This window comes from Electrona antarctica, assembly GCF_951216825.1.
Source record: "Electrona antarctica genome assembly, chromosome: 15".
In the NCBI taxonomy this organism is placed as follows: domain Eukaryota; kingdom Metazoa; phylum Chordata; class Actinopteri; order Myctophiformes; family Myctophidae; genus Electrona; species Electrona antarctica.
In genome coordinates this window covers 40,068,440-40,086,180 of record NC_136796.1, presented here as the reverse complement: position 1 = coordinate 40,086,180, position 17,741 = coordinate 40,068,440, and the positions used below count along the sequence as shown (strand labels likewise).

At 42.8% G+C, this 17,741-nt stretch overlaps 1 protein-coding gene across 1 annotated transcript in view; it reads right to left on the bottom strand.

Annotated features, from left to right (window-relative positions):
* Positions 1–16,533: 16,533 nt before the first annotated feature.
* The window catches only part of sox4a (SRY-box transcription factor 4a), a 2,813-nt gene continuing 1,605 nt past the window's right edge, over positions 16,534–17,741 (bottom strand). The window contains exon 1 of the mRNA XM_079522740.1: positions 16,534–17,741. This exon is cut by the window's right edge and continues 1,605 nt beyond it. Coding sequence (XP_079378866.1) covers positions 17,635–17,741 — 107 coding nt within the window. The 3' untranslated portion in view covers positions 16,534–17,634.

Here is a 17,741-nt window from a genome sequence, read left to right as displayed (position 1 = left end):
TCTCCCTCCTTTTGCATACGTTATCGTGGATAAAATTAAAACAATCAAAAGAAATTCCATAAATCCCACAAATGTAACTTTTGAGTGGTGCAACCACTCCTATAGACAGCTATGTGTGTTGCTGTGTCCCTGGGTCTGTCCCTGTGTCCCTGTGTCCGAGCACGAAAATAGCATTATAGCGTTTGTTCACCACCAAGTGTCACTGTTGCACAGCCTAACACACAGACACACACAGACCAGGGAGGAGGGCTTGTACAGTACAGTACAGTACAGTACAGTACAGTACAGTACCACAGTACAGTACAGTACAGTACAGTACAGTACCACTCACTTCAGACGGGTCTGATATTTAAGTGGAAGTGAAAATATCTATGTCACGATTGTGAGCTTGTAGATCGGCTATTACCAACTAGTTTGGGTCCTCAAATTTCTATTTTGGGTCACGGGCTAAAACGTTTGGGAACCACTGCTGTAAGTCATGGGGGTTTGGGGCCCCTATTGGGGTCCTGAATGTTACTACAGGTCAGAGCCGTATAGAGGGTAAGCACATGAATAAAGTGAATGGCAAATCGAGTGGCAAAATTAGTGACAAAGTGAGTTTAATGGCGTTTATCATTGTTTTTAATGCAATCAAATATATGATATTTGAACTTTTCTGTTCGGATGAATGGCAATATAGCAGATCTGCAAGCTCACGCGCAGAGAGCTTGCATATTATGCACATGTGTTGTGAGCTTGAAGATCTGCTATTTTTAGTGAGTCGATTTGGTAAGAGGGCAAAAAGAGCAGACCAAGTACAGAGCCAGAGGTCCAGTTTACCAAGTATCGAGGGTTTAAGTGGTCAAATCAAATTTAGTTTGCCACGAAATACATTATCACGCCAATTAACCACTTGAGCTTTATTTATTCTTTAAATAGTGAAAATCTACACACTCATGCAGTGCATTGTGAGCTTGTAGATTGGCTATTTTCTTTTATGTTTTTAAAACATGCCCATAATATGCACAGAAGGAGGAGAAGGAGAAGGAATCACAGACACTGACGTGACTGCCAAGATCTGGATCAAATAGCAGGAAACTGCTGGTTTATTTAACCTACATGTTGGTGGCCAGAGTGAATAAGTAATACGAGTGCCAAAATATTCAAACAATCCCAGGAAAGCCAATTAGTGTCCTTTTCTCTGAGTGGGGAAATCACCCCGGCGCTGAATGTTGGCCCCACAAGCACTGTGTGGTGTTGGACGACGCACATCCTGACAGACGTCGAGTCAACTCGAGGTCAACGGTCAAGGGCAAGTCATTAATGGTACGGTCACACATCTGCATCAGGAGGGTTGTCGCCAAACCCATGCCCAGCATCAAGACGCGTCAATCTGTCATGTTTTCTTGCGGGTTGAACTTGTGTGCAGTCAGTGTGGGTGTTCTGGTGTGTAATCCGTTTGACTAAAGTCCAGACCGCACCAGTCGCAACTCCATGCAACAAAACAGTTTTAAGGGCATGTCACGACCAATGCAACTCCTTGCGACCGACATTGGGGATAATGGAGTAGTTGCATGGTGCAAGGAGTTGGGAGTAGTTAGCCTGGCTAATAAGCCAGACCGAATCAGCCGTTGGCAAAAAAGAAATTGCCTGCCGGCGGATTACGGTCTGGAGAGGCTCAATTGTACGCCCATTTCCTACACCAGAGAACTGGTGTGGCCAATCGGGACACGGTATGCAATATGGGCGGGCTTTGGTACAGTGACGTTCAATGCTTGAGACCTTTGACTGACAGTAGCTCTGACCAATTGCGTCAAAGAGAAAATGTTTGAACCCGCCCCCCGGGAAACAAGATCCATACACAGCATCTCCAGACTCAAATACCACACGACAGTGTGATTTGAGTCTGGCTTATTAGCCAGGCTAGGGAGTAGTTGCATTGGTGTAGTTTGGTTTGGGCTTTACATTGGTTGACGGACGCCAGGTTAAAGTTCACCAATGTTGAACTCCATGCTTCAGAGCTCTGCACCCTGTTGCTCCCATAGAATGGAAGTGAGCGGGACGCTGACACTTCGGATGTGTATGTGTGACCGTGACCGTAATCCATTAAGACCAGAGGAGGCCGATTTTACAAATGTCTTCACATTTTTTCTGAAAAAGACATGTGCTACTTCCGGTATGTCAGGTTCTCAAAGTATTTCATGTCAAGGGACCCCCAAAAGTAGGCTATATGTATTTGGCCGCCGACCCCCCATCTCTAAATATTGCTCCAGGGACCCCCAGAAGCAAAGGTGGGGAGGATGGTTAAAAACAAACACCCCCTCCAATATCTTCATGTGCAGAAAAGAGGTACATCTGAGAGGCTGTACACACTCAACTCTGTGATTAATAGAAAGCTCAAAAACACGTAAAAGACGTTATTGCCGCCCTTGGATCTCAATAAGTAGAGCTGTCCCGATACTATATCGGTATCGGGAAAAGTATCGGATCGGATTATCGGATTTGTTATATCGGGTCATATCGGTATCGGTGAATATGCCAGTCTAACCACCGAATCGACACAGAGGTAAGGGGTTGACACTATGGCAGGTAAATAAAATGTTGGGACATGTGGAGTTGGAGTCTGCTTTAAACACAACACAAGATGTAGCTATAAACACAACATGAGATCACAACACTGGTATCGGTATCGGGTCATCCTTATCAATAAGTACACGTAAATTAAGTCCATGGCATTGTAGGAGTTAAAAAAGGGCAACAACGTGGCAAGGCAGGTAAGCAATGCAGCTGCAGCTAATGGCATTAATAATGGGTATGCTTGATGCCCACTGCCCAGAGCCATGCACGCAAATAGACAGTATGCTACAGTATTGTCAACACTTGTCACATTGGTAGTTTATTACGCACATTAAAAATTGTATGAGCTGCAGTTGTATCTTCTACAATGTAGACAATACAACTATCATGGTTAAATATATAAGGTCAGCCTTGTGTGCAACCAGACGAGCCTCTGAGTCTGTGGTCAACTATTTTTTGATTTGACTCTTTATGTTTTTTTTCCCAGGCCGATTCTACAAATTTCTAAACCAGTAATTCTTCTATTCTAACATTTTTCAAAACAAAGAAGCTGCAAAGAAGCTGACAGAAACCTTATTTTGGACAGTTTTGAGTGTGCGGAGGAGGCTCCCTTTAATTGTTCAATGTTAACATCTAAAAATAAATGACATCTCTCTCTCTCTCCCCCTCCCCCCCCCCCTCCTCTCTCCCTCTCTCTCCCTCTAAAAGCAAGCAATAGATCATTGAACAAAAATCTTTTTTCTTTCTTTGTCAAAACAAAATCTTTGGGCACAGCAACATTTAGATTGAGGTTTGGTACTACTATACGGCCTTCATTCATGTATGTTTCCAGCCCATATGCAAATCTCAGAGCAGACGTGAGTTTTCTGTGTACAAACTAAGAACAATGATGAATCAGACTACGCTTGTGGAAACACTTGCGCCAGCATTTCTTTGAACAGCTACAGTATGTGTGTCCCTATGTATGTGCGTATGTATGTGCGTAACTGCGTATGTACCTGTATGTATGTCAGAGTACGGACAGCTGCAATACCGCTGGGTGACTTAAAGTGGCACTGTTGAGCAGTGTATGTCCCTACAGTATGTATGTCTGTTTAGCGCACACACACACACACACACACACACACACACACACACACACACACACACACACACACACACACACACACACACACACACACACACACACACACACACACACACACACACACACACACACACACACACACACACACACACACACACACACAACATGGCAATACATCATACACATAAAAAAGTCATCATAAATCATACGTAAGCTAAGAACCTAACAGTGGAATATCTATATAATGAAAATATGCATATACTGTATAGTGCTATGTCTACATAAAATGCTATCGAAGTTACATTGTTGAGCCTTTGCATACGCCTGTAAGGTCGTCTCTGCAGTAGCCAGACATTTAGAATAGATATCTAATATCTGTCTTTAAAAAAGTTCAAAAAAGAGAAATGTGACAGTGGTTCTCAAAATGTTTAATTTCAAACACCCCCACAACTCTACAAATGGTACCAAATGGACCCTTACGGTTCCATTTGCATGCTCTCAGGAGACCCAGACTCGAGGGCCCTCCAAATAGACCCTGACAGGTCGTCTGTCTCAAGTGGTCCACCGGACCACACTTTGAGAACCAGATGCCTCTTAGACCAACCACACAGCACCCAGAGATTTCAATTATATCCCAGCCAATCAGAGGCCCACCTGAGACTTTCTCTGGCAGAACCCAGACATGCTGACTTGTGGTTCAGACCCTGGAATTGATGGCACAACACGGTGGGTCTCGACCATCTGAGACTATGTTGACAAAACAGCCCATGCTGATGTGCTAACGGCATCATTTCCATAGTCTCTACAGTAAATCGGCATGAATATAGGTTCCAGTTCACACTAATGTATAATCATCTTGATTGACTTTATGGCTACCCTGGCCTGAAGGCTGTGACCTATACTGCTCTTCCCCTTTTGTCAGCCTCCCTGCCAGGGTGAAAACAAGGCCACGTAAAGCCTCATATATACTTAGTCACACACCACAAACAGCTAAGAAAAAGAAAACAAAAAGAAAATATGTTCCAAAACAGTTCCATGGGCCACGTCTGAACGACAAAGAAGATACCGGAGCACTCAATTCACTTCAGTGCTTTAATAACATGCAAACAAACAAAGCACCGACGTTTCAACGCACCACAGTCCTGAGAGATAATGCTATCTTTGTTTTCTCGCCGACATCCTAGTTTTCTTAACCTAGTTTACTTTTTTAAAAGGGAGCATCTTGTTTGTTAATTTGTTTTTGCTTTCAGGCCTCAGAAGAAGACACGGTGTGTCTAAATGTTGTTTGTTTATTAGCCCCTTAATAAAGCATCCAAGTGAATCGATGTGTCTATAGAGGGAAAATGATGTCTTCTGCAAATAACCACCACCAGATATGAAAGTTGCCAAGCCTTAATAATCCCCTCATGAGGAATGATAATGAAGCATCTTTTAAAAATATTACTGAAAAGGTTCACATTAACAGGACCATAATAGCATATGTGGATCCATATAGATCTATCGTATACAATGACACGCTTACTGATGGGTGTGGGATTGTTTTGTTTGGCTTGGTTAATGTCGATTTTAAAGCTTTTAGCTCCAGCCTATTCCTTTTTGATCACCTTTAACCCATTCTGACCTGAGATCAGATTCTAAAAATGTCTTCTACATTCTGACACTTTTCTGAAAAAGCTATGTTTCTATGTCAGTCGTTCTTCGAAAATAGCAGACCTACAAGCTCGTAGCGCGCCACTCGGTGGCGCGCTATGAGCTTGTAGATCTGCTATTTTTCAATAGATAAAGCATAACATAATGCTAACACCAAAAGGGGTTCCCGGTTAAGTATTAGTCGGGGGGCCACAGGGCCAAAAGCTCAAGGAATAGAGTTTAGCCTGTGATGTCATTGCCGTACTTTTTATTTGTGTTTTTTCTATTAATTTGGTCATTAAGGTCCACAGATTGAGAGGTCTGCTCTCCTGGAAACATCGTGAAAAATAATTATGGGATATACAGCTTTTGTCCCCAAAGCACACGTCTCAATATTTGCCATTGACAGTGAACGGAGAAATTAGGTAAAAATTTCGCTAAATATGACGTCAATTAAACATCAAAACATTAAACACCTTATGTCGTTGAAAAAGGATTCTACAATATATGTGAAAGAGAGATGGGAAAAAGAGATGGGCATTGATATAAGTGATGAAGTATGGATGAATACATGGAAAACGCAATCAACGACCACTAATTCCTTGATTTGGAGAGACTTTTGTTGGAAAAACCAGATTCGCTTCTTTATTACTCCAAAACAGAAGTCCAAACAGACTGGCAACCATATGGACTGTTGGAGAGAATGTGGAGATACAGTGGTTGATCATGCACATGTCTTTTGGTCTGTAATTCAACCATTTTGGAAGGAAGTGACAACACTTATCTCAAACATTATGGGTTTTGGAATAGATGATACATTCACATCTTTGTACCTAGGACAACTCCCAGATGGGCTAAATCAGGATGACTCCTACTTACTTAAGATTTTACTTGTAGCAAGCAAAAAAGCTATTACAAGAAATTGGTTACAAAAGAATTGTCCTACTGCTGACCTATTTATCAACATTGTGAAACAACTACATCTCCTAGAACAGATGACCTATTCTTTAAGACTGCAAAAAGAGCTGGGTGAAAGAAGATGGGAGAAATGGATAGAGTATTTAGCTGGGGGGGCGGATATGGAGTGAATATGGGTTGTGTCTTTCCGGTTGTCAATGAATCCAAAAGTCTGTAATATGTATTGTTGTTGCTTGTTGCTGTACATCCCATGACCTCATTTGTTTTTTTGTTTTTGTTTTTTTTATTCTGTTTCTTCTGTTGGTGTTTTTTTGTTTTAATGTATGCCTTGTCTGTCTTTTGTGTCTCGTGCATATTCAAAAATCCAAAAAATAAAGAGTTTAAAAAATAAAAAAAACATTAAACACCATTGACATTGAAGGAAAAGATTACGTCATATGTAGACGAGCAAATCAGCCAACCAATCACAGGCATCCTGATTGGCCAGTATGAGATGATGATGATGTACGATGAAAAAAGAGCGCCCCTCATTTCACACGGGTGTGATTTTTGTATACCACACCATAGACAACCAATATAAGGCAAAATGTTCATCATGCTTTAAGTGGCATGTGACATGTCAAACTAGGGGGTTTTCATGATTCTGAATCCAATCCAAGCATTAGTTTTGCACGAAAAACACTCCTTGGCCTAAATTTGCCACTTGCCCAAATGTGCCCAAATGTGCTGACCTCATCACTTTTGTGGCAAAATCGGTTTATAGAAGGGGCTAGCGCCCCTTAAAAATCACACCTGTGTGACGTGAGGGGCGCTCATCATCTTGATGATGATGATCATCATCAAGAATGGTGGTCCCATATTGGCCAAGCGTTCCCATCGACATCGGATTGGTTAGCCGATTTGCTCATCATGACGTACATTTTCCCTTCATTGTCAATGGCGTAAATGTTTTGATGTTTAATTTACGTCATATTTGACGGAAATTTGACCTAATTTCTCCTTTCATTGTCAATGGCAAATATTGAGACGTGTGGGGACAAGATTTAGCGGACATTTGACCTGAATTCCCCTTTCATTGTCAATGGCAAATATTGAGACGTGCGAGGACAAAAGCCGCATATGGAAGTATAGCCTATAGAGCGTCGCAGTCCCGCCCCCTACCATGGACCAGGAAATGAATCCCAATGCATTTTTCCCATAGACATTTCAAAAAGTATTTATTTAAGGTTACGCCACGGACAAAGCGAACTCAAGTCGTGACAACTCATGACAACACAAACAATATTTTGGACCAAACAAATAATTACAAAGAAGAAAAACAAAAAAAGTGTTCTTCTTTCTAATTATTTGTTCGGCCCAAAAAAATGTGTTTGTTGTCATGATTTGTCACGACTCGAGTTGGCTTTGTCCGCGGCGTAAACGTCTTTAAATAAATACTTTCTGAAATGTCTATGAGGAAAATGAACGGAGAATCATTTCCTGGTCCATGGTAGGGGGCGGGACGGCGACGCTCTATAGAACTGTTTTTAGTACTGTGTCCTTTCTAAGTCCACTGACCACCTCCATTCGGGGAGTGGCTGTAGCACATCAAGAGACCACGTCAACACATCAGATTGCTGTTGACCCTGCACATCCATGCCCACCTGTACGGAAAGATTTTAACCACCTTGGAGATGATGTTGTCAGGTTCAGACCAACACCACCTGCCTTGCTCTCACCAGCTTCTTCCCAGGTGACAACTAAGGACCCAGTCCCCTCAGACAGGCCCCATCACCCCTCTCAGAAGTAACGGAAGGAAACACTGTTCTCTTCTCAAAGACTATACGTTGGTTCTCAAAGTATGGGGTCCCGAGACCTTTGGAGGTTAAAATAGCGTCACGATCATATTGACCACTTTAATGCTTTGGCTAATCAAAAAGAGCAGATATACAAGCTCACATCCCGTCACTTCGTTCCGTGCTATATGAGCTTGTTTATCTGCTATTACTGTATATTGATCCAACTTCTACTGAAAAAGTACATTAGGCCACTTTAGACTAGCATATTAAGTTCATGTTCAACAATAATGTATGCTCCCTGGACCCTGATTCGTCCAAGTCAGCAGAACCATCTCAATATGCCTGGTGGCAGTTTGTGCAGACCCATGAGTCCCGAGCTCTCTCTCTCTCTCTCTCTCTCTCTCTCTCTCTCTAGCTTAAAGATGCCACGCACAAAAAACTAAAACAAGAACTCTCTTCATATGCAACCAGTTGGGTACAAGACAAGTATGTATTGCCTGAAACCATATACGAATGAATACTAAATGCACTGGTTGATATAAATAGTACAATATATCATAGGATGCATTCATATACTGTCCCCTTACACCGAAAGTATGTTGCTCTCTATCTGGCAACTCCCTGCAGCAATTACCAAGAACAAACTATCCCTGCAATATGCATTACACTTAAAATAAAGTGCTCCTGAATGGACTTGTCCTCCTGATGAGCATACTCCATGAGGGTCCTTAAAAAGCACACTGGATGCTGTGAGTTAGTTTACCCCAAATCAATTATTGAAACACACTGGTGATATAGGCTATACTGGCTGCACATGCAAACATGTTTATGAGCTATATTCAGACATTTTGACACATAGGTCGTTAAAAAGCCACAGTATAGGAACTAGGAAGAGCACGAGCTGACTCTCAGCAGTGCAGTTCAATGCTTGTCGCCGCTGTCCAGCCCTTGCTGTGCTGAAACGGACGTGTCCCGTTATACAGCCGACGGCTACACAGTCAAATCTTGACTTGACATGTTTACTTAATGTAAAATAAAAGTTCTCAAAGACTCAAACGCTCATTTATGACTGTGACTTTAAAAAGCCTTTGACAAACTGCATTTGCAATTAGGCTGGGATATTATGAATAATTCAAAGTCCCTCCAACCAATTACATTTACAGGACAGCAATGAGTAACTTTTTAAAATAAATTAATAAATAGCCCGTTTGTCAAGTGAAAATGTGTCGTTTAACAACCTTGAAGCCCAAATAAAACATTTTAATGATGTGGAGGGCTCTTTTTTTCTCCTTTCTTTTGCAGACAGGTAGCCGACTTTGATGAGGAGACAGAAAAACACAGCATCTCGTTTGTTCTTTTTCAAATTAAACGATACGTTATTAATAGCTGAAGAAGACGCTTCTCCTACCTGCCAAAAACCTGCTCCCTTCCAGAGTCGAGATGATTTCATCTTCCCAAATATTTCGCATACTTCTGCCAGGCTCATGTCTGTTCCTTTGTCCTCAGCTCAAACACGCTGACACATGACTTCATCGGGGGTGAAGTTTCTTATGAACGCTCAAACTGTTGATTTCAACTTTTCTTTCTTTGCGTCGATGACAGAATCCCACTGTGTTGTTCCTCTGTGTGTTTTATTCGCGCGTTGTTTGTGAAGCGGCGCGTGGAGAAACATCAATGAAACAAAGTTGGGGACGTGCCAGATTAAAGGCGGTGTTTAGTTATTTCTTTGTCTGTTCATGCAGAGAAGGTGCAGGGAGAGAGGCAGCGTTATGACTTTCTGTCCCGCCTTCAACTTCACGGCCGTCTTGCTAGGCTACTGACTGACTGACTGAGTGACTGAATGACTCAACCACGTGTTGGATATTAGGCTAACAATCCCACCACCAGCAGCAGCAGATTGATTAATTACTAATTAGACTAGAGGGCTCGTCAATATATACAATGTCACGTGGCCCCGAAAGGCTTTAATTAAAGGAATGGGCAGTTCGAGGGAAGGATATGTCGTGTGTGTGTGTGTGTGTGTGTGTGTGTGTGTGTGTGTGTGTGTGTGTGTCCACCACAATATTATACTAAACGATTTTTTGTAATAATCTGACAGACTCTTGGGGGTCCCCAGACCACACCATTATATATATATATATATATATATATATATATATATATATATGTGTGTGTGTGTGTGTGTGTGTGTGTGTGTGTGTGTGTGTGTGTGTGTGTGTGTGTGTGTGTGTGTGTGTGTGTAGCAAAGTGGCTCAGAGCCTCAGCCTGATGGCCTCAAAAGTCTAATATCTCCCCCGGTCCATATAGGCCCTTGTCTATAGTGCAGGTTGTGCGGTTCCCAAACATTTTTGGCCATGCACCCCCTGTTACCTCCCGAACTAGCTGAAGCCCCCCCCACATGGAAATATAAATTGCATAAGCTATATAGAGACATATATTTCCTATTTATCCACATATATGCACATATATGAACCTGAATATGGCATATACGCAGCATAGGCTATATTCTGCATATACTTACCATATAGTGGCATAATATGTTAATATATTTAAAATAAAACCATAGCACCACCATTAGCCTTTTCATGTCACGCACCCCCTAGAAGGCACTCGCGCACCACAGTTTGGGAACCACTGGTCTAGTGGTTAAGATGTTGGACTTTCACGCGGGAGACCTGAGTTGGAATCCCATTGGTGCCGTGACCCGGATCGGGTTCCCCCGTGGGAGGAGGTCAAAAGGGGGGTGAGTGTATAGCAGAGTGGCTCAGAGCCTCAGCCTGATGAAGTCTAATATCTCCCCAGCTCCGCAGGAGACCCGAGTTCGAATCCCAGGCGTGACATATAGCCTATTGACCAAAGTTTTGAGTCTTTTTCAACCAAATTTTGATAAGACCGTAAAAACCTAGAATTGCTGTGTTTATATAGCCTCTATAGAGCGTCGCAGTCCCACCCCCTACCAGGGCCCAGGAAATGATTCCCCGTTCATTTTCCTCATAGACTTTTCAAAAAGCATTTATTTAAAGACCTTTTAAGCCTCGTACAAAGCCAACTCGAGTTGTGACAAATCATGACAACAAACACAATTTTTTGGGCCAAACAAAGAATTAGAAAGAAGAAAAAAACGGCTGTTCAAACACTTTTTTTGTTGTTTTTCTTCTTAGTAATTATTTGTTTGGTCCAAAATATTGCGTTTGTCGTCATGATTTGTCACGACTCGAGTTGGCTTTGTCCGCGGCGTAACCGTCTTTAAATAAATACTTTGTGAAATGTCTATAGGAAAAATGCATTGGGAATCATTTCCTGGGCCATGCGTCATCATATGACTGCGACGCTCGGCTTACTGTGTTACTGTGTATAGGACAGCCTAACAGCATAGGCGAGTGCTAGTTAGGCTGTTGTAGCCTACTGTAGTCTACCTATTCTCAAGTGAAGGTGGGGTCCAGGGGGTCCCCAGCTAAATGATTCATTCACCACTGACCACTATACTCACACTCAGCCTGTGTCTCACCGGAGGGCTGTGAACAGTTCAGAAACCTACCTGCCAGTGACATCATCGGTAGGCAGGTTTGGAAATTTCCTACTAGATACCAACCGTTATTATTATTATTTATTATTATTATTATTAATCCAAGAGCAATATGCCGATGATGTCACTGGTAGGCACGTTTCTTTTTCTTTTCTATAATTTTTATCCCACGATTTTGCACCCATTTTTTCACCCAGTGTCAATTATCTAATATAATCCTGGGCGCTACACTTCCTCTGCCAACCTGGGGGGGGGGGGGGGGGGGGGGGGGGGGGGGGCAGCGGACACCGGACATGCATAGTTGGTAAGCATGAGGAGTCCAAGCTGCTTCTTTTCACCTGACAGGGGGGGAGTTTCCCCGGCCGGACATAACGCGTGGAAGGAACACATTATTCCGACCAGTTCCTTTCCCCTCCACCAGGCACCCCTGATGGAGGTTCCTTTACCCTCCATCAGGCATGTTTTTTGTGAGGGTACCTACCCTAGGGGACACGGGGAGAACATGCAAACTCCACACAGAAAGGCCCTTTTGCCAACCCCGTCTCGGGTATGGGCACTGATGACACGGAGGAGGGAAACAGTGCCCACAGCGTCCCCAGTGGGAATCGAACCCAGGACCTTCTAGCTGTGAGGCGACAGCACTACCGACTGTGCCACCGTGTCCCCAGGTAGGCACGTTTCTGAACTGTTCACAGCCCTCCCCTGAGGCTGAGACACAGACCTCCCCTGAGGCTGAGACACAGACCAAATAGATATAAACGGTACCATCTTATAATGAACCATAGTAGTAATCTCTCTACATAGACACTAAAGGTCAAGGACTTCTGGACTAATAGACAGACCATATCTGACCAAATCATGTCCAACAAGAAAAATGTTCTTAGATTGGGGTCTCAGAGATACACATCTTATAAAATGGGGGTCCATGACCTAATGCATACTAACTATATCAAACCGGGAGCCCTTGAAATTATGAAAGTTGAGAATCACTGGACTACTGAGGCTACGTGTGGAGGCTAACCAACTAACCCCCATTGGCAGAGAGAGTATATCAGCAAGTCCAATCACTTGACCCAATTACAACTAGGAAGTAATAATACACACAGATTGTTGTAGTGCTACTAGTAAAGTTTGACAGAGAGCACGTACGATATGAATATTAATGCAATAAAAGTAAAAAACATATTATACTGTACTACTACAATCCCAAGATACAAAATGTCGGGTAGGCTACAGACGGTGGTGTGAATTAAGTAACTAAGTAAGTAAGTACATTTACTCAAGTACTGTTCTTTCACTTTACTCCACTCCCTCAGAGGCCAATATTGTACTTTTTTACTCCACTAGGCCTACAATACTTGAAAACTTTAGTTACTAGTACTTTGTAGATTTTGATTATTATTACAACACATATTAACCACCAACCTATATATATTTCGGCCATTTGAAAATAGCAGATCTACAAGCGCATAATGTGTCGCACTGTGACGTGCGACACATTATGCGCTTGTAGATCTGCTATTTTCAAAAAAGTGTATCCATTTTATACATTTGAAATGGGACATATAACATTATTTATCTTCATTGCACTATTGATACTTTTACTTAAGTATAGTATGTGAGTAGTTTTTCATCCACTGTACAATCCCAAGATACAGAATGTTGGATACAGAGTTCACACATCACTCTTCCATTAGATTTTCCACATCTCTACCAGATATCGGCACATGACAGGAATGCCACCTTGTCTGAAATGAGGACACAAAGTCACAACAATAATCTGCTCCCATGTGACCGGCAGCCTATTCCAGACATCTGGGCCACCACTTCTTGAATGAATATGTGTGTGTGTGTGTGTGTGTGTGTGTGTGTGTGTGTGTGTGTGTGTGTGTGTGTGTGTGTGTGTGTGTGTGTGTGTGTGTGTGTGTGTGTGTGTGTGTGTGTGTGTGTGTGTGTTGCATTACCATACTTGTGGGTACAGTACAGTAGGATTTAACAAAATGTGGACAATTTTCCTGGCCCTCACAAGAGAAATGATTGTTTTATGGTTTTATAATTAATTAAATGGATGTTGGTTAAGCTTATGAAAAGATTCAGGCTGGGGTTATGCAGGTTGGGAGTAGGCTATGCCGATTTATACTTAGTTGCATGCCAGTGTCACACACTGAACACTAGTGGATCTGCAAGGTGTCACAGCACAACTAAATACAACTCAGGTAAGGTTACGGTTACAAGTGGCACAAAAACAGTAAAAATGGCATTCATGAAATTGCCATTCAGAAATGTGTAAGTTCTTTAACATGTGTCTGTGTGCGTGTGTAATGACCATGCCATATCCTTCTCATTACCCTCCCAGATACATCAAACTAAAGCCGGATGTGGCATCCTGCTCCCCTGACAGAGAGAGATGGTAATAATTAGTGTCTCCTGTGGAATAAGGGGCGTAAATTGATACACACTAAATACTGTACCTCAAGGCGCTCTCTCTCTCTCTCTCTCTCTCTCTCACTCTCTCTCTCTCTCTCTCTCTCTATGTCGCCTTCTCTTTCTCGTCAGATGCACCAGACAAATGAATGCATCCAGAAGGAATTAATTGGATTTGGGGGCAGTCTCCTGCACGATCCACCCAGGACCAGACAGGCACCCCTCCCTTTTTGGCACGCACGCACGCATGCACACACACACACACACACACACACACACACACACACACACACACACACACACACACACGTACACACACGCACGCAAACCTTACTCCAACCTTCCCCCCCTTATTCCAGTCATGCCTCGCCGAAACGTCTGACACCCCTCCCCCAGCCTTCCATGGATCTGTCTGTGTCCCTTATCCCTCTCACAGACACACACTCACAGACACGCGACTCCCCTGTGGATTGCAGCCTCTCTCTTCGATTGTGTTTCCATGGCAGCCACGTTTCCTCCACGTGTGGAATCAGGGAGAGAGAGAGAGAGAGGGAGAGAGAGAGAGAGACCACTGAATCTATTGATTCACGGTCTGCAGCCACACTTCACCTGCAGCAACCACACACACGCACACGCGCGTGCACACACAGACACCAGTTCGGATGTGTTTGAGTGGCTCACCATGGAATGTGCTAACGAGGAACCACCTGCACAGTAAAAAAAATCTCAGTGTTAATTCATCCATTTGTAACTGTATCTGTATCTGTATCTGTGAGTGGGCCATCGATCACAGTTGAGTGTACCCTGCACCCACTGCACCCTCACAGGTCCATTTGGTTACAGTTGTAGACCTATACACTCAAAAGAGTTCAATGTTTACTATATTGTAGAGAAAGGTGCCAAACCCCACGACTCTACAATATAGTAAACATTGAGTTTACTATATTGTAGAGTCGTGGGGTTTGGCACCTTTCGAAGGGCCCCGACCTCTGTTGTCTCTGGCCCTGACCTGTCATAATGAGCATGGTGCTTACATGATAATTGCAAACACAACTAAATATATTGTGTTGTATACCAGATCCAGATACTGTTTACTTCAAAGCAGCATTGGATTTAACTCTTACAAGTGTAAAGAAATGTAGCTTCAATGTTTCAATTTGCATGCAAAGACACTTTTGATCCACATGTTCAGTTCCAGCTGATTTTATTTCCTTCTTGGAAGAAAAACAAAACAAAACAAAAACAAATAAAAAAAAACAACAATCTGTACAGAGGTCTGAGAGGCAGTGATTGACCCAAATATTGGCTGGTTTTGAGTTCTAAAACGTCAAATGATATTGGCATGATTGGACGAAACATGATCAAACACAGCATATTGCACAAATGAAAAACAACAGAAAGAGACAATAGAAAAGATGCCTGGAGAGAGAAACAAAACAAAACAAAACAAACAAAAACCTCCTCACACAATCATCTTCAACATAAGGGGATGTCCAAAGATGGCCACTCTAGTGCCTGTTGTTGATCATAATCATACATAAAACACACAATCTTTGCTCTATAGTACAGTCAGTTTACATAAATATCTTCATGTTCATTATTCTTTTTAAAAATCTTAAACACAACAGCTATAGCTACATATACCTGAATCTGAAATACAAATGCTATTTGCCATGCCATAATATAGGAAAACAATTAGCCTGCTATACGTAGCCAACAGGTACAGAAAGATTAAATACTATTTTTTTTTCCTCCGATGCAATTTTGCGCAATAACAGATGAAGCACTTCATGTGTCCCCCTCCCCTCCAAAAAAGTCTAGGCAAGTGGAATGAGTGTGAAAATTCCATCCAGTGGTTCAAATAAAACTTATTCTCAATAATAAAAATGCACACAGAGGTATTAATGTAGCTCTGTCTGACAGTGACTGTCTAGGTCTAGGATCTTTAGCCTGGTTTGCACCCCGCAGTACGACGGTGTGTGTCGTGTGGTGGGGGGTGTATATATATAAATCAGTGGTTCCCAAAGTAGGGTCGGGGGGACCCCCAGGGGTCCTCGAGGGGCTAAATTATTGATACCATAGCAACCAAATGGACCCTTGCAGATCTGTAAGTCAGAGAGTGTACAAAGGGAACCAAATGGACGCTTTTGGGTCCATTTGGTTCCATTTCTACACTCTCTGAGTTATGGGGGTATACGTCGTAAAAAGAAACGTTTGAGAACCACTGATATAAATTAGGCTTTTTCTCTCTCTCTCTCCCTCTCTCCCTCTCACTCATATAGGTCTGTGTGTGTGTGTGTGTGTGTGTGTGTGTGTGTGTGTGTGTGTGTGTGTGTGTGTGTGTGTGTGTGTACTGAGGGACGCGCGCAGGCAGGCAGTCACACCACGCAGGGCATGCTGCTGCCTGTGGCATCAGTGGCGCTTTGTTTATATACTTGGCTGGTGAAATCGAGTCACTGTGCCTTTAAGAAGCATGTGGGTACATATTGTAAACATTGTGTGAGGTTAGATTGTGCCAAACAAGCCCCTCTGCCGTTCTAAACATCAGAGACCCAAACAACAATGTTGTAGGCTACCCACTCGCCCCCACCCCCCCCACCCACCCCCTCCCTCCTCTCTATAGATTTTGTACAAAAATACAAGTAGAAAATCATAAACACACTTAATCTCCTTAAAGGTGAGAGACGTCGACATTTAAATAAGATACACTTCTAGCCCTTCCGCGCTGGATACAGACAGGTGTTTATGTGCACACACACAAAACGAGATCTGTACGAGAAGAACAATACTTCAAAGTATAAAAAAGTTTGGCCGGTATAAATACATCAATATAAAAACGTCGTCTTGACACAGAGGAACTACAAAGTTTTTTTTTTTTTTCGTTTTGTTGTTGAAGCACTAAGCGGAGAGTAATGCGCGTTGGGGAGCATTGGTCCTGAATTGTGCACTGAGTGTAAAGGATTGATTCTGAAGTTTTATTTCAGTCAGTCTTGTTTTCTTAAAAGTCCTGCCGTTGAAAAGAGAAGCTGGTGATAGTGTACTGTGTTCTATGGTCACACAAATTGCGTAATTACGCAGCAATGAACACTTGACGCATAATAACAACAACAACCAAATCCTCCTTATGGGAGGGGCATGCGTGTTGATTGATACTAAAATTATTCTTGAGTTCGGAAAGAAATACACCTGAATATCAACTTGATGGTCGACGTGAATCGGCTATATCATAGAGTTTATGATATACACAACAAAAGGGTAACCAAAAGTGGCGAGGTTCTCTATAAATGTTCAGGCTTGCCCATCACCAACTCTAGAATCAGTGTTCAGTCTCTTAGCGCCAGAGAGTTGACGCATCCTCTCGCGGATTGAATTGAATATCTCTCACTAGAGTCCGTGCGTTTTGCAGCTCGCATGGGCGTGTCTCTGCTTACATTAAATCTCCCAACTGCAAGCTAAGCATTTCCCCATCTGTGCGCTGCGCTCGGCAAACACGCACCTTAAGTCCAGTCCAAGTCTGGGGAGCAGTTAACTACACCAACACACACCCGGACTTCAACGCGCATATATAGGCCACATTTCTTCCTTATCTCACTCTCCCTTATTTACTGAAAGAATGACGGAAAACAATTCTGGTCTCGCACGCACTTGCCTTGTCGGGCGCTATTGTTGTTTAGACGTGGTGGGGACATTATGGTTGGCTGTCTTTCATGGTTCCTTCAGTATGTGAACACCAGATTGGAGATGGTGGACTCCAACCAGTCTCCCGAGATCATCTCGCTGACCTCCGGCGTACAGTAGTCGGGGAAGTCGAAGTGAGACCCTG